Source organism: Schistocerca piceifrons, chromosome 5 (assembly GCF_021461385.2).
Source record: "Schistocerca piceifrons isolate TAMUIC-IGC-003096 chromosome 5, iqSchPice1.1, whole genome shotgun sequence".
Lineage (NCBI taxonomy): Eukaryota > Metazoa > Arthropoda > Insecta > Orthoptera > Acrididae > Schistocerca > Schistocerca piceifrons.
In genome coordinates this window covers 591,484,788-591,511,488 of record NC_060142.1, presented here as the reverse complement: position 1 = coordinate 591,511,488, position 26,701 = coordinate 591,484,788, and the positions used below count along the sequence as shown (strand labels likewise).

At 44.1% G+C, this 26,701-nt stretch overlaps 1 protein-coding gene across 1 annotated transcript in view; it reads left to right on the top strand.

Moving 5' to 3' along the window:
• The window catches only part of LOC124799297 (piezo-type mechanosensitive ion channel component), a 715,678-nt gene that overhangs the window by 513,837 nt on the left and 175,140 nt on the right, over window positions 1-26,701 (top strand). The window contains exon 34 of the mRNA XM_047262884.1: window positions 9,369-9,482. Within this exon, the coding sequence (XP_047118840.1) occupies window positions 9,369-9,482 (114 nt within the window). The remainder of the gene's footprint in view (window positions 1-9,368; window positions 9,483-26,701) is intronic.

The following is a 26,701-nucleotide window of genomic DNA, read 5'->3' as shown; positions in this document are numbered from 1 at the left end:
TGTTGAAGTCATTTATGTTGTGGTGTGCAGCTTGTCCAGAAACTGGATGGTCAAGATACAGTGTGTCATAGCTAGCAGTGGCCATTCATGAGAGTAGACAGTTGGTTAATATTCCCACGTGGAATGCTGCACAGTAATTGCAGCATAGCGGGTACGTAACGTGGCCGCTTTTGCACATGGCCTCAGCTTCTCTGGGTAGGAAATGTAATAGAGGATGATGGATGGGTTTGGGGGACAGGCCTTGCACCTAGGGCAGTCAGAAAGGAATGACCCATGGGGGTGCAGAAATGGGAGTAGGATTGGAATAGGGATGGAGAAGGGTATTCTATATGTTGAGAAGTCAGCAGAACACTACTTTGGGTGAGGTGGGTAGGATTTTGGATAGGACATCCTTCATTTCAGGGTATGGCACAAGATAGTTGAAGCCCTTTTGATGGAAGTGGTTGAGTTTCTCTAGGCGAGAGTGAACTGGGTGATCAGAGGAGCGCTGGTCAGTGCCTATTTAACAGGTTTAGTGGTGTCAGAGAAGCAGATGCCATGGGAGATTTGTTCATGTATGAGCTGGGCAGGATATTGTTAGTCAGTAAATGCTCTGTAATGTTATCACCACATTTCAATTACTCTTGCTGTCCAAGAAGATGTGACATTCTCAGATGGCAACGCTGTAAGGAAGAGTTGTTTTGATGAGGAACGGGTAACCGGTGTCAGAGTGGAGGTGCTGTTGGTGGCTGGTGCACGTGTTACAGCAGATGCATTTATGAAGTGATCTGAGAGGTGGAGGTAGAAATCTATGAAGGTAGCTAATTGAGTTGAAAAATAACATTAGGTCATGGAACACAACCTTTCCCAATTTCCTCCTGGTACCAAAACCACCACCTCTTTCCTAATCCTCATAGTCAGCTACATCCTGACTCACAATTATTTCACTTTAAAAGGCCAGATCTACAAACAAATTTGTGATAAGTACTGCCATAAGAACTCGTCTGGCATCATCCCATGCAAATTTATTTTTGGGCCATCTGGAGAAACTCTTCCCATCCAGTAGACTCCTAAAACCCCCTGTTTGGTTGAGATTGATTTATGACATTTTCGGGATCTGAAATTAATGCAGGAACAGCCTGTGCTCTGACTCCATTACCTCAGTATCTTTCTGGGATCGACTTCACCTGGGCCTTCTGAACTCAACAAGCCACCTTTCTGTATGTAAATCTCTGACTGTCAAATGGATCCATAAATACAACTGTTCATATGTAGTGCACCAACTGCCAATGGTACCACCACTTTGACAGCTATCATCTTTTCCATGTCGAAAAGTCGCTTCCTTACAGCCCTACCACCTGTGGATGCTGCATCTGCATTGGAGGGCAGGAGTTGTCAAAATACATCAGTTACATTACCAGAACTTTTACTGAAGACAGTATACTATCCATCTTATTAATAGACAACCCTCCCGTGCCATCTGCTCTTCTGACACCAGTAAACATGTTAACTCTCCACCAACCAGTACCTCTCTGATCAACCGGTATCAGCCTGGTCTTGAAAAGTTCAACTACATCATCCACTGGGGCTTCAGCTACCTCTATCATGCCCTGAGATGAAGGATATTCTACCCAAAATCATACTGACTTCACCCTAGTGGTGTCCCTCCACCCACTCAATATCCCTATTCCATCCTGTTACCAATCCTTCGCCATAATGGGTCACTGTTTTGTAGTCAGCCCAAGTGCACAAGCTGCTCCCCTACACCTGTCCAATACCTCCTACCACAATTGCAGGCATTTTCTACTCAGTAAAAGACAGGGCCAAGTGTGAAAACAGTCGTGTTATATATCAGCTATGCTGCAATTATTGTACGGGTATGATAAGTAACCAACTGTTTACCAGCATGAATGACTACAACCAAATTATGGCGAACCACAAACTTGACGATCCAATTACCGAACATGCTGCACAGGACATCTCAAATGACTTCAACAGCTGCATGACTTTGCAAACCATTTGGATAATCCCATCCTCCACAAGTTTCTCTTAACTACTCAGGTTGGGATTTTCTCTAGCATATCCTGCACTCTCTCAATCCCCCTGACCTAAACCTTCACTAACCTATTCCCACTGCCCTACCATATCTTTTCCTTCTCTCTTCTGTCTACACAACGTCTTCCCTGTCCAGATTGTGTCCGCATTCTCCCACCACTCCCTCTCCTCCCCCCAGGGGACCTTCTCCCCCCTCCCCTCTCTGCCTCTCCCTCTCCCTCTCCCTCTCTGAATCTCCCTCCTTGCCTGTCTCTCTCCCTCTCTGAATCTCCCTCTCTGCCTGTCCCTCTCCCTCTCTGCCTGTCCCTCTCCCTCTCTGAATCTCCTTCCTTGCCTGTCCCTCTCCCTCTCTGAATCTCCCTCCCTGCCTGTCCCTCTCCCTCTCTGCCTCTCCTTCCCTGCCTGTCCCTCTCCCTTTCTGCCTCTCCTTCCCTGCCTGTCCCTCTCCCTCTCTGCCTCTCCCTCCCTGCCTGTCCCTCTCCCTCTCTGCCTCTCCCTCCCTGCCTGTCCCTCTCCCTCTCTGCCTCTCCCTCCCTGCCTGTCCCTCTCCCTCTCTGCCTCTCCCTCCCTGCCTGTCCCTCTCCCTCTCTGCCTCTCCCTCCCTGCCTGTCCCTCTCCCTCTCTGCCTCTCCCTCCCTGCCTGTCCCTCTCCCTCTCTGCCTCTCCCTCCCTGCCTGTCCCTCTCCCTCTCTGCCTCACCCTCCCTGCCTGTCCCTCTCCCTCTCTGCCTCTCCCTCCCTGCCTGTCCCTCTCCCTCTCTGCCTCTCCCTCCCTGCCTGTCCCTCTCCCTCTCTGCCTCTCCCTCCCTGCCTGTCCCTCTCCCTCTCTGCCTCTCCCTCCCTGCCTGTCCCTCTCCCTCCCTGCCTGTCCCTCTCCCCCTTCCTGTCCCTCTCCCTCTCTGCCTGTCCCTCTCTGCCTGCCCCTCTCCCTCTCTGCCTCTCCCTCTCTGCCTGTCCCTCTCTGCCTGTCCCTCTCCCTCTCTGCCTGTCCCTCTCTGCCTGTCCCTCTCCCTCTCTGCCTGTCCCTCTCCCTCTCTGCCTCTCCTTCTCGCTCTCTGCCTCCCCTCTCCCTCTCTGCCTCCCCCTCCCCCTCTCCCTCTCCGCCTCTCCCTCTCTGCCCCCCCTCTCCCTCTCTGCCCCCCCTCTCCCTCCCTGCCTCCCCCTTTCCCTCTCTGCATCCCCCTCACCCTCTCTGCCCCTCCCTCTCCCTCTCTGCCCCTCCCTCTCTGCCCCTCCCTCTCCCTCTCTGCCCCTCCCTCTCCCTCTCTGCCCCTCCCTCTCCCTCTCTGCCCCTCCCTCTCCCTCTCTGCCCCTCCCTCTCCCTCTCTGCCCCTCCCTCTCCCTCTCTGCCCCTCCCTCTCACTCTCTGCCCCTCCCTCTCACTCTCTGCCCCTCCCTCTCACTCTCTGCCCCTCCCTCTCACTCTCTGCCCCTCCCTCTCACTCTCTGCCCCTCCCTCTCACTCTCTGCCCCTCCCTCTCACTCTCTGCCCCTCCCTCTCACTCTCTGCCCCTCCCTCTCACTCTCTGCCCCTCCCTCTCACTCTCTGCCCCTCCCTCTCACTCTCTGCCCCTCCCTCTCACTCTCTGCCCCTCCCTCTCACTCTCTGCCCCTCCCTCTCACTCTCTGCCCCTCCCTCTCACTCTCTGCCCCTCCCTCTCACTCTCTGCCCCTCCCTCTCACTCTCTGCCCCTCCCTCTCACTCTCTTCCCCTCCCTCTCACTCTCTGCCCCTCCCTCTCACTCTCTGCCCCTCCCTCTCACTCTCTGCCCCTCCCTCTCACTCTCTGCCCCTCCCTCTCACTCTCTGCCCCTCCCTCTCACTCTCTGCCCCTCCCTCTCACTCTCTGCCCCTCACTCTCCCTCTCTGCCCCTCACTCTCCCTCTCTGCCCCTCACTCTCCCTCTCTGCCCCTCCCTCTCCCTCTCTGCCCCTCCCTCTCCCTCTCTGCCCCTCCCTCTCCCTCTCTGCCCCTCCCTCTCCCTCTCTGCCCCTCCCTCTCCCTCTCTGCCCCTCCCTCTCCCTCTCTGCCCCTCCCTCTCCCTCTCTGCCCCTCCCTCTCCCTCTCTGCCCCTCCCTCTCCCTCTCTGCCCCTCCCTCTCCCTCTCTGCCCCTCCCTCTCCCTCTCTGCCCCTCCCTCTCCCTCTCTGCCCCTCCCTCTCCCTCTCTGCCCCTCCCTCTCCCTCTCTGCCCCTCCCTCTCCCTCTCTGCCCCTCCCTCTCCCTCTCTGCCCCTCCCTCTCCCTCTCTGCCCCTCCCTCTCCCTCTCTGCCCCTCCCTCTCCCTCTCTGCCCCTCCCTCTCCCTCTCTGCCCCTCCCTCTCCCTCTCTGCCCCTCCCTCTCCCTCTCTGCCCCTCCCTCTCCCTCTCTGCCCCTCACTCTCCCTCTCTGCCCCTCACTCTCCCTCTCTGCCCCTCACTCTCCCTCTCTGCCCCTCACTCTCCCTCTCTGCCCCTCACTCTCCCTCTCTGCCCCTCACTCTCCATCTCTGCTCCTCTCTGCCCCTCTCTCCCCCTCTCTGCCCCTCTCTCCCTCTCTCTGACCCTCTCTCCCTCTCTCTGCCCCTCCCCCCTCTCTCTGCCCCTCCCCCCTCTCTCTGCCCCTCCCCCCTCTCTCTGCCCCTCCCCCCTCTCTCTGCCCCTCCCCCCTCTCTCTGCCCCTCCCCCCTCTCTCTGCCCCTCCCCCCTCTCTCTGACCCTCCCCCCTCTCTCTGCCCCTCCCCCCTCTCTCTGCCCCTCCCCCCTCTCTCTGCCCCTCCCCCCTCTCTCTGCCCCTCCCCCCTCTCTCTGCCCCTCCCCCCTCTCTCTCCCCCTCTCTCTGCCCCTCTCCCCCCCCTCTCTCTGCCCCTCTCCCCCCTCTCTCTGCCCCTCTCCCCCCTCTCTCTGCCCCTCTCCCCCCCTCTCTCTGCCCCTCTCCCCCCTCTCTCTGCCCCTCTCCCCCCTCTCTCTGCCCCTCTCCCCCCTCTCTCTGCCCCTCTCCCCCCCTCTCTCTGCCCCTCTCCCCCCTCTCTCTGCCCCTCTCCCCCCTCTCTCTGCCCCTCTCCCCCCTCTCTCTGCCCCTCTCCCCCCTCTCTCTGCCCCTCTCCCCCCTCTCTCTGCCCCTCTCCCCCCTCTCTCTGCCCCTCTCCCCCTCTCTCTGCCCCTCTCCCCCCTCTCTCTGCCCCTCTCCCCCCTCTCTCTGCCCCTCTCCCCCTCTCTCTCTGCCCCTCTCCCCCTCTCTCTCTGCCCCTCTCCCCCTCTCTCTCTGCCCCTCTCCCCCTCTCTCTCTGCCCCTCTCCCCCTCTCTCTCTGCCCCACTCCCCCTCTCTCTCTGCCCCTCTCCCCCTCTCTCTCTGCCCCTCTCCCCCTCTCTCTCTGCCCCTCTCCCCCTCTCTCTCTGCCCCTCTCCCCCTCTCTCTCTGCCCCTCTCCCCCTCTCTCTGCCCCTCTCCCCCTCTCTCTGCCCCTCTCCCCCTCTCTCTGCCCCTCTCCCCCTCTCTCTGCCCCTCTCACCCTCTCTCTGCCCCTCTCACCCTCTCTCTGCCCCTCTCACCCTCTCTCTGCCCCTCTCACCCTCTCTCTCCCCCTCTCACCCTCTCTCTCCCCCTCTCTCTGCCCCTCTCCCCCTCTCTCTGCCCCTCTCCCCCCCTCTCCCCCCCCTCTCGGCCCCTCCCCCCCTCTCCCCCCCTCTCGGCCCCTCCCCCCCTCTCCCCCCCTCTCGGCCCCTCCCCCCCTCTCTCCATCTCTGCCTCTGCCTCTGCCTCTCTCTGCCTCTGCCTCTGCCTCTCCCTCTCTCTGCCTCTGCCTCTGCCTCTGCCTCTCCCTCTCTCTCTGCCTCTGCCTCTCCCTCTCTCTGCCTCTCCCTCTCTCTGCCTCTCCCTCTCTCTGCCTCTCCCTCTCTCTGCCTCTCCCTCTCTCTGCCTCTCCCTCTCTCTGCCTCTCCCTCTCTCTGCCTCTCCCTCTCTCTGCCTCTCCCTCTCTCTGCCTCTCCCTCTCTCTGCCTCTATGCCTCTGCCTCTCTCTGCCTCTCCCTCTCTCTGCTTCTCCCTCTCTCTGCCTCTCTGCCTCTGCCTCTCTCTGCCTCTCCCTCTCTCTGCCTCTCTGCCTCTGCCTCTCTCTGCCTCTCCCTCTCTCTGCCTCTCTGCCTCTCTCTCCCTCTGCCTCTGCCTTTGCCTCTCTCTGCCTCTCTCTCCCTCTCTCCCTCTCTCTCTCTCTCTCTGACTCTCTGACTCTCTGCCTTTCTCCCCTCTCCCTCTCTGACACTCTGCCTTTCCTTCTCTCCCCTGTCCTCCCCTCTCTGCCTCTCCCGCCCCCTCTCCCTCCCTTCCTACTACATCTACATCGATGCTCTGCAAGCCACCGTGCAATGCCTGGTGGAGGGTACCCTATAGCACTGCTTGTCATTTCCCCTCCTATTCCACTCGCAAATAGAGTGAGAGAAAAATGACTGACTGTAAACCTCCGTATGAATCCTAATTTCTAGTATTGTGTCCTCATCATCCTTGAATGCCATGCATGTTGGTGGCAGTACAATCATCCAGCAGTCAGCTTCAAATGTCGATTCTCTAAATTTTCTCGATAGTGTTTCTTGAAAAATATGTTGCCTTCGCTCCAGAGATTCCCATTTGAGTTCCTGAAGCATTTCTATAACATTTACGTGTTGTTCAAATCTACTGGTAACAAATCTAGCAGCCTGCCTCTGAATTGGTTCAATGTTTTCCTTCAGTTTGACCTGATACAGACCTCAAGAGTAGGTTGCACTAGCGTCCTATATGCGGTCTCCTTTACAGGTGAACCACTCTTCCCTAAAATTCTCACAATAAACCAAATTTGACCATTTGCCATCAGTATCACAGTTTCCACATGCTCGTTCCACCTCATACTGTGTTGTGATGTTATGGCCAGATATTTAAACAAATTGATTGTGTCAAGCAGGACACTAATAATACTGTATCCAAACATTACAAGTTTTTTCTTCCTACTTATCTGCATTAATTTACATTTTTTATTATTTAGGGCTAGCGGCTAGCTGCCATTCATCACACCAACTGGAAATTTTGTCTAAGTTGTCTCGTATCTTCCTACAGTCACTCAACTTCAACAAGTTACTGTACACCATAGCATTATCAGCAACCAAGTGCAAATTGCTACCCACCCTGTGTGCCAAATCATTTATGTATATAGAGAACAGCAGTGTATATAGAGAACAGCAGTGCTCCTATCACACTTCCCTGGAGCGCTTACGATGTTACCCTTTTCAGTGATAAACACTTATGGTCGAGGACAACACACTAGGTTCTATTATTTAAAAACTTATTCCATATGCTCATACCCTCATTAACAGCCTACAATCAGAAACCATGTCAGATGCTTTCCAGAAATCTAGAAATATGGAATTTGCTTGTTGCCCTTCATCCGTCATTCTCAGTATATCATGTGAGAAAAGGACAATCTGAGTTTTTCACGTGCAATGCTTTTCCCTCCCTTACCATTCCCATGCATTTCTCTCTCTACCTTCCTCTCAATTTTCACCCTCTCCTTTTTTCTATATCTCTTTTTTACCCTACCCTCTGTACTCATTTCATTTGAACAGCTGTGGAGTCTCCAGTTGTAAAGATTGGCAATTGACCCTAAATAACAAAAAATCTATGGTCATCCGTATGAATGCTAAAAGGAATCCATTAAACTTTAATTACATGATAAATCAGTCAAATCTAAAGGCCATAAATTCACCTAAATACTTAGGAATTACAATTAGAAGGAACACTTAGAAAATGTTGTGAGGAAGGCTAACCAAAGACTGCATCTTATAGGCAAGACACTTAGAAATTTTAACAGATTCACTAAAGAGACTGCCCACATTATGCTTGTCCATCCTCTTTTAGAATACTGCTGTGCAGTGTGAGATCCTTATCAGATACGACTGATGGAGTACATTGAAAAATTCAAAGGGCAGTATGTTTTGTATTATCACGAAATAGGGGAGAGAGTGTCATGGAAATGATATAGGATTTGGTGTGGACATCATTAAAACAAAGACTTTCTTTATTGTGGTGGAATATTCTCACTACATTTCAATCACAAACTTTCTCCTCCAAATGGGAAAATATTTTGTTGACGCTGACCTACATAGGGAAAAATGATCATCATAATAAAATAAGGGAAATTAGAGCTCACACAGAAAGATACAGGTATTCGTTTTTTCTCCACGCTGTGCGAGATTGGAATAATAGAGAATTATTGTGAAGGTGGTTAGATGAACTCTCTGCCAGGCACTTAAATTTGATTTGTAGAGTATCCATGTAGATGTACTTTTAGAAGACCTACCTCTTTACACTACCCCATCCTTGTGTCCTCCTCAGCCCCCTCCCCACCTCCAACAACTCAGTCAGCTGCTTTCAGTGATCAATATTCAATCTCATTGTGGCCACCAGAGAGTGCTTTTGGATGTCTGTGTGGTTACGTGTGTGATTGTGTGTACTTCTACTAGAAAACGAACAAGAGCTTAAAAGTTAGTGTGAATACTGTTTACTGTTATGTGTGTCTAAGCTGTACACATCAGCCACCATAGGGGAATGGTTGCCTTTCACTTATTTTATGTTTTGCTCCATCCAGGAATTTCCATTTTTGTGAAATCATTTTCTGATCTAGAAGTGAAGTAACGTTTTAAATTTTTGTCCTTGTCAGCGATGGTCGAATTGTTTTAATTCCAACTGCTGTAAGTACATATTTCTTTGATGTCACAAATAGTATTTCGTGTCATTTCTTTCCTTTCATTCTAAATGTCCTCAGTTATGTCACAACCAATATCAGATAGAAAATTGTCACATGTAAAATGATTTACAAAATTATAATTTTAGTGGTTTATACGTATTTCAGCTCACAAAATCATATTATCCTGGTGCAAATTGATCTTTCAAAATATGTTATGGTATTTGTTATTTTGAGGACTGCTTTGTACCTTATTGATAATCTTTTGCTATACTTACGTTGGCTGTTGAACATACACACTCAAAATTCAATAAACTGCTTGCAGTTGGTTGGCAGTATTAGTCTAGCAAATGGCTCTTGCCAATGGGTAAGGGATTTTCCTTTAATGGGAAACAGTAAGCTGTGTTATCTTTTTTCATGGTATGTGAGGAACATCTGCTGCATGTGATTAACTTCTCAGTGCTATATATAGCTCAAGTATAGTGAAGATTTTAAAGTAATATGGTAACACTATAATTTAAATTACTTATTATCAGCTTCTGGTACATTGATGTTTTGTTATTTGTATTTTTATGTTTTTCTTGTTTAGTCTGTGCTGAAGCTAATTTCCTTTATTTGCTTCTGTTCATGTTTGATGCTTGATCATTAGGCTACCACAATCAGAGTCTGAGGCTTCTGACATACGTTACTTTTTGAGTATCCAGTCTCCTCTAGGTCAAGATCTTAGCACTACTGAATCAAAAGCAAGGAGCTCACAGTGGAGGTGAGAGGATAAGTTGTTCAACAATATTATTTGAATTTGTTATGAAAAATTAATAAGTACTCATTTGTATGTTATGGAACATTGTTACATCATAATGGTTCAGAGTAGTTTGCCAGCTTGGATAATAAAATCTCCTTTGGAATTCAAGTGAGTTAAGGAATTGTCATGCTCTTTTAACCTAGGTTCTTCCTAAGTGCATTGTAACAGTCAGCTGAAGACTTCAAAACATCTATTTCACATTGCAAGAAATTCTTGCACACACTGTTTTTATTGAACAATAATCAATGCAGCTAGTGCAATCAGTTCATATATTTAGAAATAATGAAATGCCATATATTTCTTTAAGTGCAGTTTGATAACTGCCATGATTAGTCTTTACTTAATAATGTCAAAGCAACTGAGTATCACAAAACATTGTACAAAACTAAATAGAAAATGCATTCTAGCTCTATACTGAAAACAGAAATTAATGAGCTTATGGAATGTTCCATTTGTACAGCTATTCCACCAGTAAAATCTTGTGAAACTAGGATTTTATGAGAAATAATATATGTATACAGCATTGAACAACTAACAGTTTCAATTCTGTTTCTTGTGTGTGTGAGAAATCAATGGCTTGACAGAAAACAACAGTAGTACAAAGTACAAAATGGAGACTTTGATCATAGATCTTCACCTAGCAGTCTACAGCCCGTTGGCTGCTCACTATGTTAATATAAACTGTTTGGAGCATTCCAGTATGTTTTTATTGAGGCCACTTCTGGACTGGATGTCCAATATTATGTTCACAAGCTCCACAGTCATATAGACAATAATTGTGGGGTCCCAATTTATACAATAGTGCATTGCATGTGACATGCACAATTCATTGTCACATATTCTCATTAAAATTAAATCCCTTTATTATAATGGTGTGACATGATGGTTTGATGCTGCATAAGTATCAGACTATAAATACAACAATCTTGGTTGCCATCCTCAGTCAGGATTTATTTTTTGACACTTCTTGCCTCTTTCACCTCTGGCCATCATTTCTGTATGCAGAACATGCCAAGTTGTGCTGTGCTTCTAACTCCATTTGATATTGTATGTCCTCTTACAATTTGCTTGGTAAGTCTGTTGAACAGTTCTAATAAGGCAAGGGCATACTACTTCCAGCTGGATTATGCCTAGTAAACTACTGTGGTGTTCAAACCAACATAGATTGAGGAAAGTCTTACCTACACCCTCCCTCCCCAACCTCCCTCATCCCCCCCACTCCCCCAAAAAAAGGAAGAAATTTGGCCAAATATGGGCCACATGGAGAGCAACTACTTGTGATTTCTTTTCGCTTCTTTCTTCCCAATATTTTTCACTCTTTCACTTTGCAGTTTCCTCTGTTCTTCGATGTAGAGTCGTCTACTATACTTTTTTCCTCTCTTGAGAACCTTTGATTCTGAAGTTCCCTGATTTGGATGTCTTCCTCCAAAGCATTGAGTTATATTGATCTGGTTTTTATTATTTATAAAAAATTTTAAATATTAGAATATTTGTTAAGTTAGTCTGCTTTCCTCCATTCTTTCTATAAGTCCAAAGAAAGTGGCCTTTTTTTGCTGAAAGTTTTAGAAATTTCCTAAATGAGTTCTTCGTTACACCTAAGTAGTGTACATATTTTCCATTTTCATCTGTTTTTTGTCTGAGAATTTTTTAAGGTATTTTTTCTTTTTTCTCCAGTTCTATTTAAAGCAATGCATTCTGTTGTGAGGATGCTTTAGAGAATACTACACCATTACAGTGCTCTGAAGTTATTTACTTCTTTTTTAATCCATTGATTTGAATCATTTCTACGATATATTTGAATTCTTGAACTTTATTGACCCTTCTAGAGTCCGTTTCTAGTGATTGTGACACATTAACGATGTTTGTCACGTACTTCATTTTGGATGCAGGAATGTGTATATCTTTTTTCTCAGCTTTACTTCTATTATTTTTGTTACAGGCGTCTGAGACACTGTGATTATTAATTGGAGCTGTGTTCTATCTCTGGCATTATTCTTTCTCAGTTCTGAGAGTATCTATCATATCTTTGCCGTACTGTATTTCTAGACCCAAGCCAGTTTGTAGGTAGGTTTTCTGGGACCTTTTGGTTGGGAGGCATTGTGAATGGTGTGGCGATGCAAGTTTTTCAGTTTTCTTACTGTTAACTACCTGTCATCTGAGTTGTGAAGGCAGGTTTCCACTAATTGCATATCACCATGGGATAGAGGTTGACTTCAGTGTTCTACAAGAATCCTGGTGATGAAAGTAAACTGCTTTAGTATAACATTTACATAACCAGATTGGGGCACAGTATTCATCGACTAGGTGTCAAAGGTGAGCTCTGTGATATCACAATGCCCACCTTTGACATCTAGTCCATGAATATAGAAGTAGACACCTAGTTGATGAATATAGAAATAGATGCATCAGCTCCCCATGAACTACTAACTAGTTTCTTCAGCTTGATTTTTTAACTGATGTTTTCAAAATACTTTTTGTTAGTTAGGGAGAAATTCAAATTTAATAAAGGCCAAGGCCACAGTATTTAATCTTAAAGTTATGATTTAACTTTTCTTCATAACAGTTCATGTTGATCTGTTGGATTCAGTTAAAAAGGAATTCACACTTGTGTTAGGTGGGTTTCGTGAGTGCACTTACTTATTATTGCTGCATAAATTTGAGGATTCTTGAACAGGTTGTTCTCTCCTTTTTCTAGTGCAGTAGTTCAAGCAGTTAATGATAGTTGATGAGTGCAGCAAATTTTGACACTTTTGGTGTCAGACAAGTCACTCAATCGCAATTTTGATGAAACATGAAACTTCCTGGATAGACAAGAAGTCAAATTTCAGCATTGGAATCAGTACAAAACTTTGAGAAATTCTGATGTTGGAAGAGCAGTTTGTAGGCGTGTTCTTTGTGAGACTGGTCTGCTTTTCTACACACACACACACACACACACACACACACACACACACACACACACACACACACACTTGTGCACTAAGGTAACCCATTCTTTGCTGTTAAGAATTTGTTTATGCATTGTCCTGCCCTGATGTTGAAAGAGGAATTTGTGAGCATTTTCTTTATGAAAACTTAATGGATCTTAGCGGGGGTGGTGTGATCTTGGCAAGGGTGCCCATACGATGCTTTGTATGGGGGAGGAGGGGGGTGGGGTCCTAGACCTGTGGGTATGGTGTATGCTTAATATTTTGTGAGATGAATAGTGACTTGTAAGCAGCCATAAAAAATTTTCAGAGCCAACCATGTTAAAAACCTGTGTAATGCTGATTTTAAATTATTTTCTTTAAGGAACAACACTTGAATGTACTATATTTTGTCCATATACAGATTTCATCTGAGCTGTGTTCAATAACTACCAAATTATCTTTCTGTCAAAGATGAATGTACCTTGTTTGCTCCCAGCAGTGTTGCAGAATGCAATGTAGTATCTGCTCATTGTACTGCAGCCTGCACTGACATTGAACATTGTAAGCACCAAGCTTAAAACCATTATTGGGTGATGCAGCAATAGATTTTGATTGTCAGTTGAGTTGAAAACCAGATCAAGATTGGTGTTTCTTTGTGAAAAATGATTGACTGAAGTGTGTTCTTTACATCAGCATCAAAACTTTGGTATAGATTGTATACTTCTTTCTGTGTCAACAGTTTCCCTCCATTTTCAAACTTGAAGCTAAATTTCTGCCACTAAGAGTTTTTCCATATGCAATGGATTCATAGTGGTTGGCAGGAGTTTCCATATTATAGAATATTCTGTAATCTTTTCTTAAGACTTAAGGGCCTCCACCCAAGTGAGTGCATTTTAAAGCTGTGATGCCAGTGTTATGATCATTGCGTAATTTGGTTAGATGTTCACATTTATCTTTTCTTTATTCCATTTTGTGAATGTTCTTTCTTTTCCAACCTTATTCGGTTTATGCAGGTCAAGCTGCTATTGTTGATTTTTTGTAAGTTCAAGGAGTCTGCATCTGAAGCTTCATTTGGTTTACTCTGAAAAGTACAATTCATTGCATATGCCTGATCCTGGTGTGTTAAATATATGAGAGACCTGTGAAATAGTTCAGTTCCCATGTGTGTATAGACTTTTCACAATCCTAATTGAACACTGCAGTTGTTGTCATTTTGTTTCTTTTGTCCAGTTCTTATATTTTTGTGTGCTTGTATCTATATCTTTTGTTCTTGAAACAGATATTTGAATGTTTCCATTTTGTGAATGTTCTTTCTTTTCCAACCTTATTCGGTTTATGCAGGTCAAGCTGCTATTGTTGATTTTTGTGTTGGGTAGTAGTGGCATATTAATTTTTGTCATGGTTTATTTCCAGTTGTGTGTTAAAAATGCTTCCCTGCAATATTTTCTGTATATTTTTGTATATTTCTTAATTATTTTCAGTTTTCCAAGTATCTTTAAGTTGCTAGTAGTGATTTATAATATAGGTATTTTACAGACACGAGAAAAAGTGATGTTATGTTTAATGCTTTTTGTTATTGTGTTTAAGCTTTTAAATATCGATTAGTATGTAGGGTGTCCAAACTTCCTAATATTTAATTTGTGCATGAATTCACCTCCTTATAAACTGTTGTGCTGTTGATTACTAGTATATTGGTGCAGCCACTTTTTGTATATATTACTGTATGAAAGTAATCCAACCAGTATTACAAACATTTTGTTTATAAAACAAATGCATCTTGTGGAATCCAAATTGTCTAAAGATGATGGATGCTGTCAGTTAGTTACAAATTACGTTCTCTCTTATACATATATACAATGAGATACTATAACATTACTTCATACTCCCCCTTACCTAAATTGGAGCAATCACAACAAATTTGATAAACAGAAAACTGAGATCAAACTTCAAGCCTTTAGGACATTGAAAATAGTTTGTTTGGAGGAAAAGGCATATGGGAAATGCAAGTAAGTAACTGAAGGATGACCATTTGTATTAGCAAATAAGATGCCCTTTTAAGCTGTAAGTAGCAATTTCTGTTAAAGGTGAGATTAAAGTTATATGGGATTAGCAATGAGATGCAAATAGGGATATACCAAAGACTAAGAATGTACAATATTAAAGAACTTGAAAATTGACTGATGGAAAAATGGAACAAAGCAGGTAGGGTGAAAAAGAAATTATGGAAGTGAAAGATATAAGATGACAAAGGGTAAAAATAAGTAGGTGAGGGGGGGGGGGGGGGGGGGTGAAGGGATGGAAATCAGTGGAAACTGTCCTCAATGAGTTCTTCAACAGAATAATAGCACTTTTCCACCAGAAAAGTAAAGAGCAATCTTTTCATTGAGCCAAGTTCCATGTTAAATATATTACTATCTTTTATTTAATTTTAAACTTCCAACCCAGTATATCTGTTGTTTGTGCATAGAGTTTTAAACTGTTTGTTGGTTGAAAACTATCTGTGTTGTGTGCTATAGTTGTGATGGAGATGGAAAGTGTCAAGTGTGTGTTGGTTTTTTAATAAGAAAATCAGTACCTCATATGCAGGGTGTCCCAGGAGTATTGGTCAGTATTCGGGGATATGACAAAAATGTTCATTTGAGGCAAAAAAACTTCATGAGGACATTTGCCTTATTTTGGATGCACATTTATTTTTGTGTTAGTGGTACACACGTGTGTGTCTTAGCCTAATTGCTGGATTGACTGTTCTAGTACGTTTGACTGGCCACCCAGATTGCCAGGCCTTATACCATCAGATTTTTGTTTATGTGGCTGGATGAAATCTGAGGTTTAGAAATGAAAGGTGAATATTCAAGATGAAATGCTTAGTTCCATTATTGATACAACTGCCTCTTCCATCCTACTCTGCATAGGTAGGATACAACTTGATAGTCACACTAATGTAGCAGAGAGATCAGCAGAACAAAACAGGCGGTTCTGAAGATGAATTACGGCAGAGATCACGATGTGAAGTAATAACAGAAACAAGACCAGATGGTATCCAAGTCCTCTTAAGGATATACAACAATCCAGGGAGAAATCTAAACCACAGACATAAATCAGGAAAGATCAAAACTCTGGTATCTAGTGGCACATAACTAAGGCTTCAGTGACTATCAGGACACTGGCTGCAATAGCTGGGCTCAGCATTTAGCAGTAAACACTCATCAGAGGGCAGTGCCATCTCACATTCTTGTCGTAGTGGATGCACCCTGTTCAGTGCGAGTTGCGTTGTTGCCTGGAGCCTAAGTATCTCTGACGCATTCTCTCTATTGATATGGGATAGGCAGGGAATCTGGATCACTGTTGGATACTAAATATCTCCCCCTTTTAACTGTTACATACGGCTAAAAATGATCCCTCCTGTGCAAACTTCATTGAGGAAGGGGAGAAAGAGATGCAGGAATCCCCACCAAAAAAAGCCCACAGTGTGTTGTCATTGTGAGAGGCTGTGGTGTGAGACGACATTGTCTTTGAGAGTCCTGGCTGGCTGACAGAGCCTGGGATGCAGCTTGGGCCAGCCCACAGGGGAGTGGGTGCCAGATGTGGCAGAGGTGGGACCAATGTATCAGTCTACATGGGAACCATCAGCTGATAATGGACAACCTCTTATGATGGTGAGGGTATGTGGCCAACAGTGATGGGTTTGGAAGCCAATATTGGCTAAGGGGAGAAAGGGGTTTGACCTCCAGTAGCTCTCTTTCCTGCTGACACCTAACATGAGTGGAGAGGTTGTAGTAGTAAGAGGTAAGCGGGTGGGCTGGCTGGTGTGGGAGGGATGGGGTTACCCAAATCACCAGTGGGTGGAAGGGGAGGAGGGTCCATCACAAAATGCCCATCTTAACCTTGAACACCTGCCTCCTCTTATCGCCACTGCTAATGCCACAGGTCCACTTGTGGTTGCAGCTGAAAGCGAGAGTCCAGATATGGATGCCCTTACAGCAATATGGCTGTGCACTAGGGCAATGGCGTGTAGAGTTGGATACAGCAGGTTGAACAGGGTGTGGGGTCTGAGTCTGTGTAGAATTCCAGCCAAGCTGTGTCCATTCATGGGGGTGGACCAGTAGGTGGGAAAGAAGCTGATTAGTGCTTCTCTGGTGTCACCTGTCATCAATAACTTGTGCATCTGCGTCTTGAATGTCCTGAACATCTGCTTGGCTTCTGAATTGGATGCAGGATGGAAAGGGATGTGGTCAGATGCTCAATGCCATTGTGCCAAATAAAATCCTGAAATGCAGATTTCGTGAACTGACGGCAGTTGTTGAAAACGAGGGTGGAGAATGCTCTGTTGCAAATATGTTGGACAAGGTGTGAATAGTAGCTGCCGTAGTAGTTGTAGCCATCCGTACAATATGTGGTAAATTAGAAGGCACTGGCAACAATCAATCACATTGCTACTCACAGTGGATGAGTAAAATCAGCGTGTGTCTTTTGCCAGCAGTTTTCAGGGCATGGCCAAGCACTGATCCTCTGTGCTGGGGCTGACTGGTTGTGGGCTCAGGCATGGTGGTTCCAGATGGTGCATTCATCATTCTATGGCACTGTCAATCTCAGGCCAATGCACATGACATCATGGTAATGCCTTCATTCTGCACATTCCCCAGTGTGCAGTGTGCAGTGTGGAGGATCTATAGAATGCCTGGCAGAGTGTGGAAGGAGGATCTGCCACCTGTCATTCAGAATCACCTGTAGCCAACAATATGACACGCTCCTCAGTGGTATTAAGCCAGTGCTGTAAGGAAAAGTACGAGGGTTGCCCAGAAAATAATGCACTGTCCTGTTTTTCTTCAACAATTATTTATTGAACACACACAAAAGAATGGTGTTTTACTGCACACCCTATTTTTCCAAGTAAAGTCCATCCCATTCTGTGGACTTCCTCCACTGCTAAACAAGGGCGTGTACCAATCCTTGTCCTTGCAACGGAGCCAGTGTTTCACTGTGTGAATTACCACCTCATCATCCTCAAAATGTGTTCCACGAATGGCATCCTTTAATGGCCCAAACAAGTGGAAGTCAGAAGGTGCTAGGTCAGGACTGTAGGGTGGGTGGGGCACCACAGTGCAACCCTGTTTTGTGATGTGTTCAGCAGTTCTCAGACTTTTGTGGGACCAAGCATTATCATGTTTGCAGCAAAACATCTCCTTGGTTGCTGTGGTGCTGAAGTCACTGGAAGCACATCCTGAGTTTTGTTAATGTGTTGACATATGCTTCTGCATTAGTGGTACCACCTCTTCGCATCATGTCAATGAGAATCATATCTTCACAGTCTCAGAACACTGTTATCGTGACCTTACTGGCAGAAGCAGTTGCTTCAATTTTTTTCTTTTGTGGGGAGTGGGATTGGCACCATTCCACCGACTGTCATTTTGTTTCGGTCTCAAAATGGTGAACCCAGGTTTCGTCACCTGTCACAATCTGGGACAAGAAGGCCATTGAAACCAATCAAAACAAATGTTTTTTACAATTTGTGATCCACCATTAGACACCGTGGGACCAATCTTGCACACACTTTTGAATATCCACGAGTGCAGATAATTGCATCCACACTTCCTTTGCTGATTGACAGATGCAGCACCAACTGTCAACACATAATGCATCTGCCCTTGCGAATGACAACAGCAGCTTGCTATAATATGTCAGGGTGCGACAGCTGTGGATGGTCTTCCCAAACGCTTTAAATCACGGAGCTCTGCCGAACCGCCTTCTGATGACCTCACCCTCCGTACCCAGCAACTAATTGTACTTCTGTCAACAGCATATACTCTATAGATTTTGCACAAGCATTTCCGAATATTCCCCACAGTTTTTCTCTGCAGTGAGAAATTCAGTGATGGCTTGTAATTTATTCACCTACAGATGCCATTTTGAAACTGTCCTGCAGCTACGCTTTCTGCCGAAAGTGACGGAAACTTGGCATGCCCACTCGGGAGACTTGAAATAATACGTACATAACATTTTGTATTCATAGCATTGTTTTTGGCTGAGAAAAATAAAAATTCAGTGCGTTACTTTCTGGGCAACCCTCTTAGAAATAGGTGTGCTACTCTGAGTTATCCTTAGGCAAATGTTCTGGCCTACAGTGCCATACAGTAGACAACACCCTGCAGAGGGGCAGATCACCAGCCATTTCTGCCACTAATTTGCATGCTGCAATTGGAAATGTGTGAAGATTGTGTTACTGTTTTGCACATAAGGCAAAACATGGCGCCTCGTACCCATCAAATTCAGCATCTGTGCCACACAAAAAGCGAGGAAAACTGTCAACATTGGAGTACTGCATGGTGGGCCGATAAAGGTTCTCATAGGTGTTGTTCCTGGGGAGCAGTGCCCACCATTGCAGCTGCTGCTCCCTTTTATTGGAAAGTTTTGAATGGGGCCAAACAATTTTCACTTGATCAGTGATCAAATGAAAATTAGCACTTAAAGGACCACATGAAATTTCTGGATGCCATATATAACACCCAGCGACTCCTTCTGAATTTGCGTATAATTTCTCTGTGCTGCATTGAATGTTTTAGATGGAAATGCAGTGGGCTGTTCTGTGCTGTGACTGGGCGCTAATGACCTCAGTAGTTGAGCGCCCTTAAACCCCACACAAATAAATAAGTGTTCTGTGCTGTTAGTGTATTTGTGGGATATCATGGCACCAGCACCACAATCTGATGCATTAGCAGCATGTGCCAACGCATGCCAGGATGGAACACTGCTAAAGAATGGGCTGACCTTAGGTGCTTTTTAAGTTTCATAAAAGCCTTCTGGCATATCTGTGACCACACAAAGTTAACACTTATTTATGCGGGTGAATGAACATATTGGAACTGTGTGTTGTATTTGGATTAAATTTAGTGTGACAATTCACTTTTCTGAGGAACGACTTCAGTTCTTTGAGATTCTTATGGTCTGGTAAGTCAGTGATTGCAGCCACATGGTACTGCATGGGAGATCACCCCATCTTGACTTAATGTATGACTCAAGCACTTGACATTTGGTGCAAAGAAACTGCATTTGCCAACCTGACAGCACAGACTATGGGCTTAGTCACTCAAATAACTTCTGTAGATTGCGTAGGTGCTACTCCGATGTAGCATCAGTAGCTAAGAAGTCATCTGAATAGATAACACAGTTTGGTGGTACCTTGGAAGAGTTTCTCAAGATATCTTTGAAATATTGTAGGAGTGCTTGCAACCCAAAATGGCAGCCTGTTATAACGATATATGCCAGATGGCATATTAGGTGCTAAAAATGGTTCATCTGATAGTCTACAAGAAATTGAGAGTAGGTGTTAGCAAAATCCAGTTTTGACAAATATTGGCCCGCTGCCACTGTAGCTAACAATTCTCCTGGTGAAGAAGTAGGTACATTTCCTTGAACATTAACAGTAGACTTAAAATCACCACAAATGTGAAATGATGTTACGTTTCTGAACATAGCCTACCAGCTGGATGATACTGGTGATAGAACACTTTGCAGCGTATCTAGTCCTGCTTTAAAATTCTTGCCACTGGCAAAAGGCACTGAATGAGCTTTACAAAACTTACTGTATATCCCGAATCCAAGCCACACTTTTTTTTTTTTTTTTTTTTTTTTTTTTTTTTTTTTTTTTTTTTTTTTTTTTTTCAGGATCCAAAAATTGCCTGGCCTAGAATCCAGTGCGAAGCAAATGGAAGTTCTGAAAAATGTCTCTAGGCGCAACTGAACAGAAGGAACACTAGATTGTCATGCTTTGCAGGTCAAGTGCAAAGATAAATACTGGCACCAAAATTTCTGTGCTAGTAAAAATATATTTAAAAAGTTAGAAGACAAATCTTCTTTTCTTTTTTTTCCAGCCGTTGAATTGTGATACATATTCCAATGAAGGAAACAGAAATTCAGTATTGCTCATCTTTGAATGTCTCAGCCTTCCAGATATTTATTCCAACAAAAATAAATTTCTTTACATAAATAGCAACAATGCATTAGGCTTTAGTATTTGTGCATGAGTAAGATACGGTTCATTACCATTTTACATATCGTTTCACTTAATTCTGTAAAGTACCGCTGTTAGTAAAACATAATGAAGTGCTTTCATTGTTGTTGTGCTGTTGTGGTCTTCAGTCCTGTGACTGGTTTGATGCAGCTCTCCATGCTACTCTATCCTGTGCAAGCTTCATCATCTCCCAGTACCTACTGCAACCTACATCCTTCTGAATCTGCTTAGTGTATTCATCTCTTGGTCTCCCTCTACGATTTTTACCCTCCACGCTGCCCTCCAGTGCTAAATTTGTGATCCCTTGATGCCTCAAAACATGTCGTACCAACCGATCCCTTCTTCTAGTCAAGTTGTGCCAGAAACTTTTCTTCTCCCCAATCCTATTCAATACCTCCTCATTAGTTATGAGATCTACCCACCTTATCTTCAGCATTCTTCTGTAGCACCACATTTTGAAAGCTTCTATTCTCTTCTTGTCCCAACTATTTATCGTCCATGTTTCACTTCCATACATGGCTACACTCCATACAAATACTTTCAGAAACGACTTCCTGACACTTAAATCTATACTCGATGTTAACAAATTTCTCTTCTTCAGCAATGATTTCCTTGCCATTGCCAGTCTACATTTTACAGCCTCTCTACTTCGAGCGTCATCAGTTATTTTACTCCCCAAATAGCAAAACTCTCTTGCTACTTTAAGCCTCTCATTTCCTAATCTAATTCCCTTAGCATCACCCGATTTAATTTGACTACATTCCATTATCCTCGTTTTGCTTTTGTTGATGTTCATCTTATATCCTCCTTTCAAGACACTGTCCATTCTGTTCAACTGCTCTTCCAAGTCCTTTGCTCTCTCTGACAGAATTACAATGTCATCGGCGAACCTCAAAGTTTTTACTTCTTCTCCATGAATTGTAATACCTACTCCGAATTTTTCTTTTGTTTCCTTTACTGCTTGCTCAATATACAGATTGAATAACATCGGGGAGAGGCTACAACCCTGTCTCACTCCTTTCCCAACCACTGCTTCCCTTTCATGCCCCTCGACTCTTATAACTACCATCTGGTTTCTGTACAAATTGTAAATAGCCTTTCGCTCCCTGTATTTTACCCCTGCCACCTTTAGAATGTGAAAGAGAGTATTCCAGTCAACATTGTCAAAAGCTTTCTCTAAGTCTACATATGCTAGAAATGTAGGTTTGCCTTTTCTTAATCTTTCTTCTAAGATAAGTCATAAGGTTAGTATTGCCTCACGTGTTCCAACATTTCTACGGAACCCAAACTGATCTTCCCCGAGGTCCGCTTCTACCAGTTTTTCCATTCGTCTGTAAAGAATTCGCGTTAGTATTTTGCAGCTGTGACTTATTAAACTGATAGTTTGGTAATTTTCACATCTGTCAACACCTGCTTTCTTTGGGATTGGAATTATTATATTCTTCTTGAAGTCTGAGGGTATTTCACCTGTCTCATACATCTTGCTCACCAGGTGGTAGAGTTTTGTCAGGACTGGCTCTCCCAAGGCTGTCAGTAGTTCTAATGGAATGTTGTCTACTCCTGGGGCCTTGTTTTGACTCAGGTCTTTCAGTGCTCTGTCAAACTCTTCACGCAGTATCGTATCTCCCATTTCATCTTCATCTACATCCTCTTCCATTTCCATAATATTGTCCTCAAGTACATCGCCCTTGTATAAACCCTCTACATACTCCTTCCACCTTTCTGCCTTCCCTTCTTTGCTTAGAACTGGGTTGCCATCTGAGCTCTTGATATTCATACAAGTGGTTCTCTTCTCTCCAAAGGTCTCTTTAATTTTCCTGTAGGCAGTATCTATCTTACCCCTAGTGAGATAAGCCTCTACATCCTTACATTTGTCCTCTAGCCATCCCTGCTTAGCCACTTTGCACTTCCTGTCGATCTCATTTTTGAGACATTTGTATTCCTTTTTGCCTGCTTCATTTACTGCATTTTTATATTTTCTCCTTTCATCAATTAAATTCAATATTTCTTCTGTTACCCAAGGATTTCTAGTAGCCCTCGTCTTTTTACCTACTTGATCGTCTGCTGCTTTCACTACTTCATCCCTCATTATAGTGCCAAATTCAAGAAGGAAGTTAATTCTTTTGTGAAAAGAAGTGCTAATCAGACTGCAGGTTTGCTTAAAGCACCAGTACAGGTCAGCTTGGTGCCACTGTTTTTACAGAATTGCCACTTCACTACAAATCTGCTATGAAAAGCCTATCAGCAAACCTGTGTTAATGATTTACAACAACAGGGCCAATACTTTGTCAGTACATCTTCGATTTTTTTTCTACCAGTGACAAGAGCTGGTCCCTCTGAATTATGAATCACATGCTCTCTTTTCCAAAAGAATAATATGAATTTATTCTTCCATGTTAGCTGTTACCTCATTTAAATCCTATCCCCTAACAAACTCGAGTGAGACAGCAGCAAATGCCAACAGATATACCTATCATGTAATTAAACTTCCTGGCAGATGAAAACTGTGTGCCAAACTGAGACTCAAACTTGGGTCCTTTGCCTTTTGCAGACAAGTGGTCTACCAACTGAGGTACCCAAGCACGACTCACAACCCTTCCTCACAGCTTCAGTTCTGTGAGTACCTTGTCTCCTACCTCCCGAACTTCACAGAAGCTCTTCTGTGTACCTTACAGAACTAGCGCTCCCAGAAGAAAGGATATTGTTGAGACATGGCTTAGCCACAGCCTGGGGGATGTTTCCAGAATGAGATTTTTACTGTGCAGTGGAGTGTGCACTAATATGAAATTTCCTGGCAGATTAAAACTGTTTGCCGGACCGAGACTCGAACTTGGGACCTTTGCTTTTCATTGGCAAGTACTCTACCAACTGAGCTACCCAAGCACAACTCACAACCCTTCCTCACAGCTTAATTTCTGGCAGTACCTCGTCTCCTACCTTCCAAACTTCACAGAAGCTCTTCTGCAAGATTTACAGAAGAGCTTCTGTGAAGTCTGGAAGGTAAGAGACAAGATACTGGCAGAATTTAAGCTGTGAGGAAGGGTTGTGTGTTGTACTTGGGTAGCTCAGTCGGTAGAGCACTTGCCCATGAAAAGCAAAGGTCCTGAGTTCAAGTTTCGCTCCAGCACACAGTTTTAATCTGCCAGGATGTTTCATATCAGCACACACTCTGCTGCAGAGTGAAAAATCTCATTCTGGATATCATGTAATGTTTACATTTGTATTAGTCTTAAGCTGAAGAGAGATACAGTCAGAAATGAAACACAGCAACTGACTTTAGTATTGATTCTTAAATCATCTATGACTACACATTCTGTGCGGACAAGATGTCATTTTACATTTTTTAAAGAGAAAATTAGTCTACAAAATAACCTTGCTTAAAACTGACTGCGAAGCCTACAAATCAAACCCAACTTCTGTAGCTGTATCTTCATCATTCCATCTAATTTGCACCACCTGTTAGAATAAACCAACTTAGTTTTGATTTTTGAAATGTGGCCTACAACTTCCCCCATCCCCATCTCGAATTTTGAGTCTCATTTTCCAGGTGTGGCTTGGATTCAAGGTCAGCTTAGATTCGGGTAAATATGGTATGTACTGCCATGTGTCTTAAGTAAATGTGAACCTGGAACCATGTTGCACAACCTAATGTGGGTTCAAGCTGCTGCTTAAATTGCACACACAATGTATCAAGTTCCTTGCATGGAATTTCAGTTGAAACCAGGTTAACCTGACCCTGAATTCAAAAACCTAAAAGCACATATGTGTCTAAACCAAAAATTTTCATTATTGTCCAAAAGTTGATCACAAGCAAGGTTATTCTCTGAGCTACATTTTTATACTTGATCTGAATGATGATCTAACCCTGCAATGAGATCAGCTGGCTAACGTATATTGCCACTTTGCACTGAAGAGACTGCAGCTGCGGGTTGCAGCTAGGGAACCACATGATGTCACAGAAAGGGCAGTGATGCTGCTGATGCTGTGGGCTGTAATCTTGACATGACTTGATGGCACAGGCATTTTTGGGCTCCTTCAACAATGCTGGGGAGGGAAACTTATTTAGCCTTCACATGCTCTAGGACACACTGACAGTGAACAAAGTGCTTCCATTTGTATGTGTCTATTTATGAGGTGAGCAGGGTATCGTTAACCACTGCACTAACTGTTAAATTCCTTATCACGAAGCAAATGTGTGCTCAGCAAGTCGGATGATGGCATTGACTGGAAATCATCAGTTGATCGTGGAGCACAATGGCGACTTATACCACTAACAACATTGACATCAGAGGAATCGTGAAACATAGGTTGTGCTGATACAGTTACTTTGTGAGCTTTGGCAATTTTTAACTCATGGATGGCTCAGACGTCTCTTAAAGCTTCGCACTAATGTCTCAATCCTGACTGAGATGGATAATATCACAGATTAAGGAGGTCATATATGACACGCCACACTATTTACAGGAAAAGTCACACTTGCATGCCAGGCCTCTGAAGTCAATAGCCCATGCTGCTTAGAATTGCTTATATTACTTAATGCATCAATTAAACATGAACCTAGGTGTGACAATGTGAGTTTGGTGACTGTCATAGTAACTCAGCAAATCAGAAACTTCAGCCCCTGACAGTTGTCGCTTTTGCAGAAAATGTAACAACTACGTCTGCTGTTGTTGGCAGCATTCACATTGTTTTTCTTGCTCTCGCTGTTGCTGTTGTCACAACTTGAAAAACTTGGGATCCATGCCTCACTGGAATATTTGCATGGTGAGAAAGTTCTTTTCGCCAGTTTGTATCGTACTGTGTGTAGGTAGAACACAGTTTGTGATAACTTGCCCGTGCAACATAGAGGCTGGCAGAATGAAACAGGTGGTTCTGGATGTGAATGACAGTGGTGATCACAATATCAACGAATAAAAAAAAACAACTCCAGAGCTTAGTGAAGTTGGCTTAAGCACATACAACAATTGAGGGAGAAATCTAAACTACAAACATAAATCAGGCAAGGTCAAAACTCTACTATTCAGTGACACATAACTGATGCTTCATTGACTAGCGAGAAATGGATGGCAATAGTTAGGCTGTGGTATTTAGTGGTAAAGATTCAGAGGGTAGCACTGCCTCAGTCCTTGCCACAATGACTGTGTCGCACTGGTATGAGTTGTGGCTGCTGCCTGGAGGCCAAGTATCTCTGGCTAGGCAAGGAAATTGAATCCGTGTCAGATACTAAACTACCCTTCAGTAGGGAATGTACAGGGGCACTCACACAAGTGTCACAATATGCCCTCCCAAGAATGTACAGATAAACTGAAGTTGATGGTGGGATTTTGAAACTTGTATTGTGAGCTGTTCCCCAGCTGTAGAGTAAATGTGGTACAAATATGTATTTTTCAGTTGATACTTCATAAAATGCAAGTTGCTATGTTTGCTAAATGTTGTATGTTTTTAAACCTGACTCTGTACCGAATAATACAGAAAATAAATAACATGTACATTATATTTTTACTATCTCAGCAACGATTCAGAATAAGGTGTAAGTCCATACGAAGTCTTTTCCTTCAAATAACAGTTCTAGCCATGTCCCTTAATATTGACCATTTCCCCTGGGACATCCTGTATATAAAGGGAGATAATGGGTACTGATCTTAAAATTTTTGAAAGTGGTCGGCAGGTTGCCTGTTGCTTGGCAACACATGTATTTAATTCTGACAGCTGCTGTTCATTCCTCATCTAAGTGTCCTCTCTCCTGGACAGCAATAAAATCTCTATTGCCACCTCTTCATTCTTCACTGAATGAATATGTGTTGTTCTAGAGTGAAGTGTACAGGAAGTGGATAATTTACTTCTCACAATGTTTGTGATTTCTATCATTTGTGCCTTGAAATAATATCTAAACTGTGCAAAATTGTTCATATGCCTCTCATGTTAGTCCTTTGATATTCATATAGACTTTTAAAGACACTTTGTCAATTATAATAATAACCTATCCAGGCACTTTCAAAAGCCACAATATGTACTCATATGAGCAGTTGTGTTGTCCACCACATGCCCCTGCCACCATCTGTTTGAGCCACACCAAATAGCCCATTAATAATAATACAGTCTCGAATCTTGGTACTTACATACCACATTTTTTCTCTCTTCACTGTCAGTTTGTAGGAATGTTTCTTTTCACCCCACACCTGAATACCTTTTTTGTTGTTCATGGTGAATAAAATCTGCTGCAATTAAATTTTGAAGTGTCTTGATTTTTGGGACACTGATCC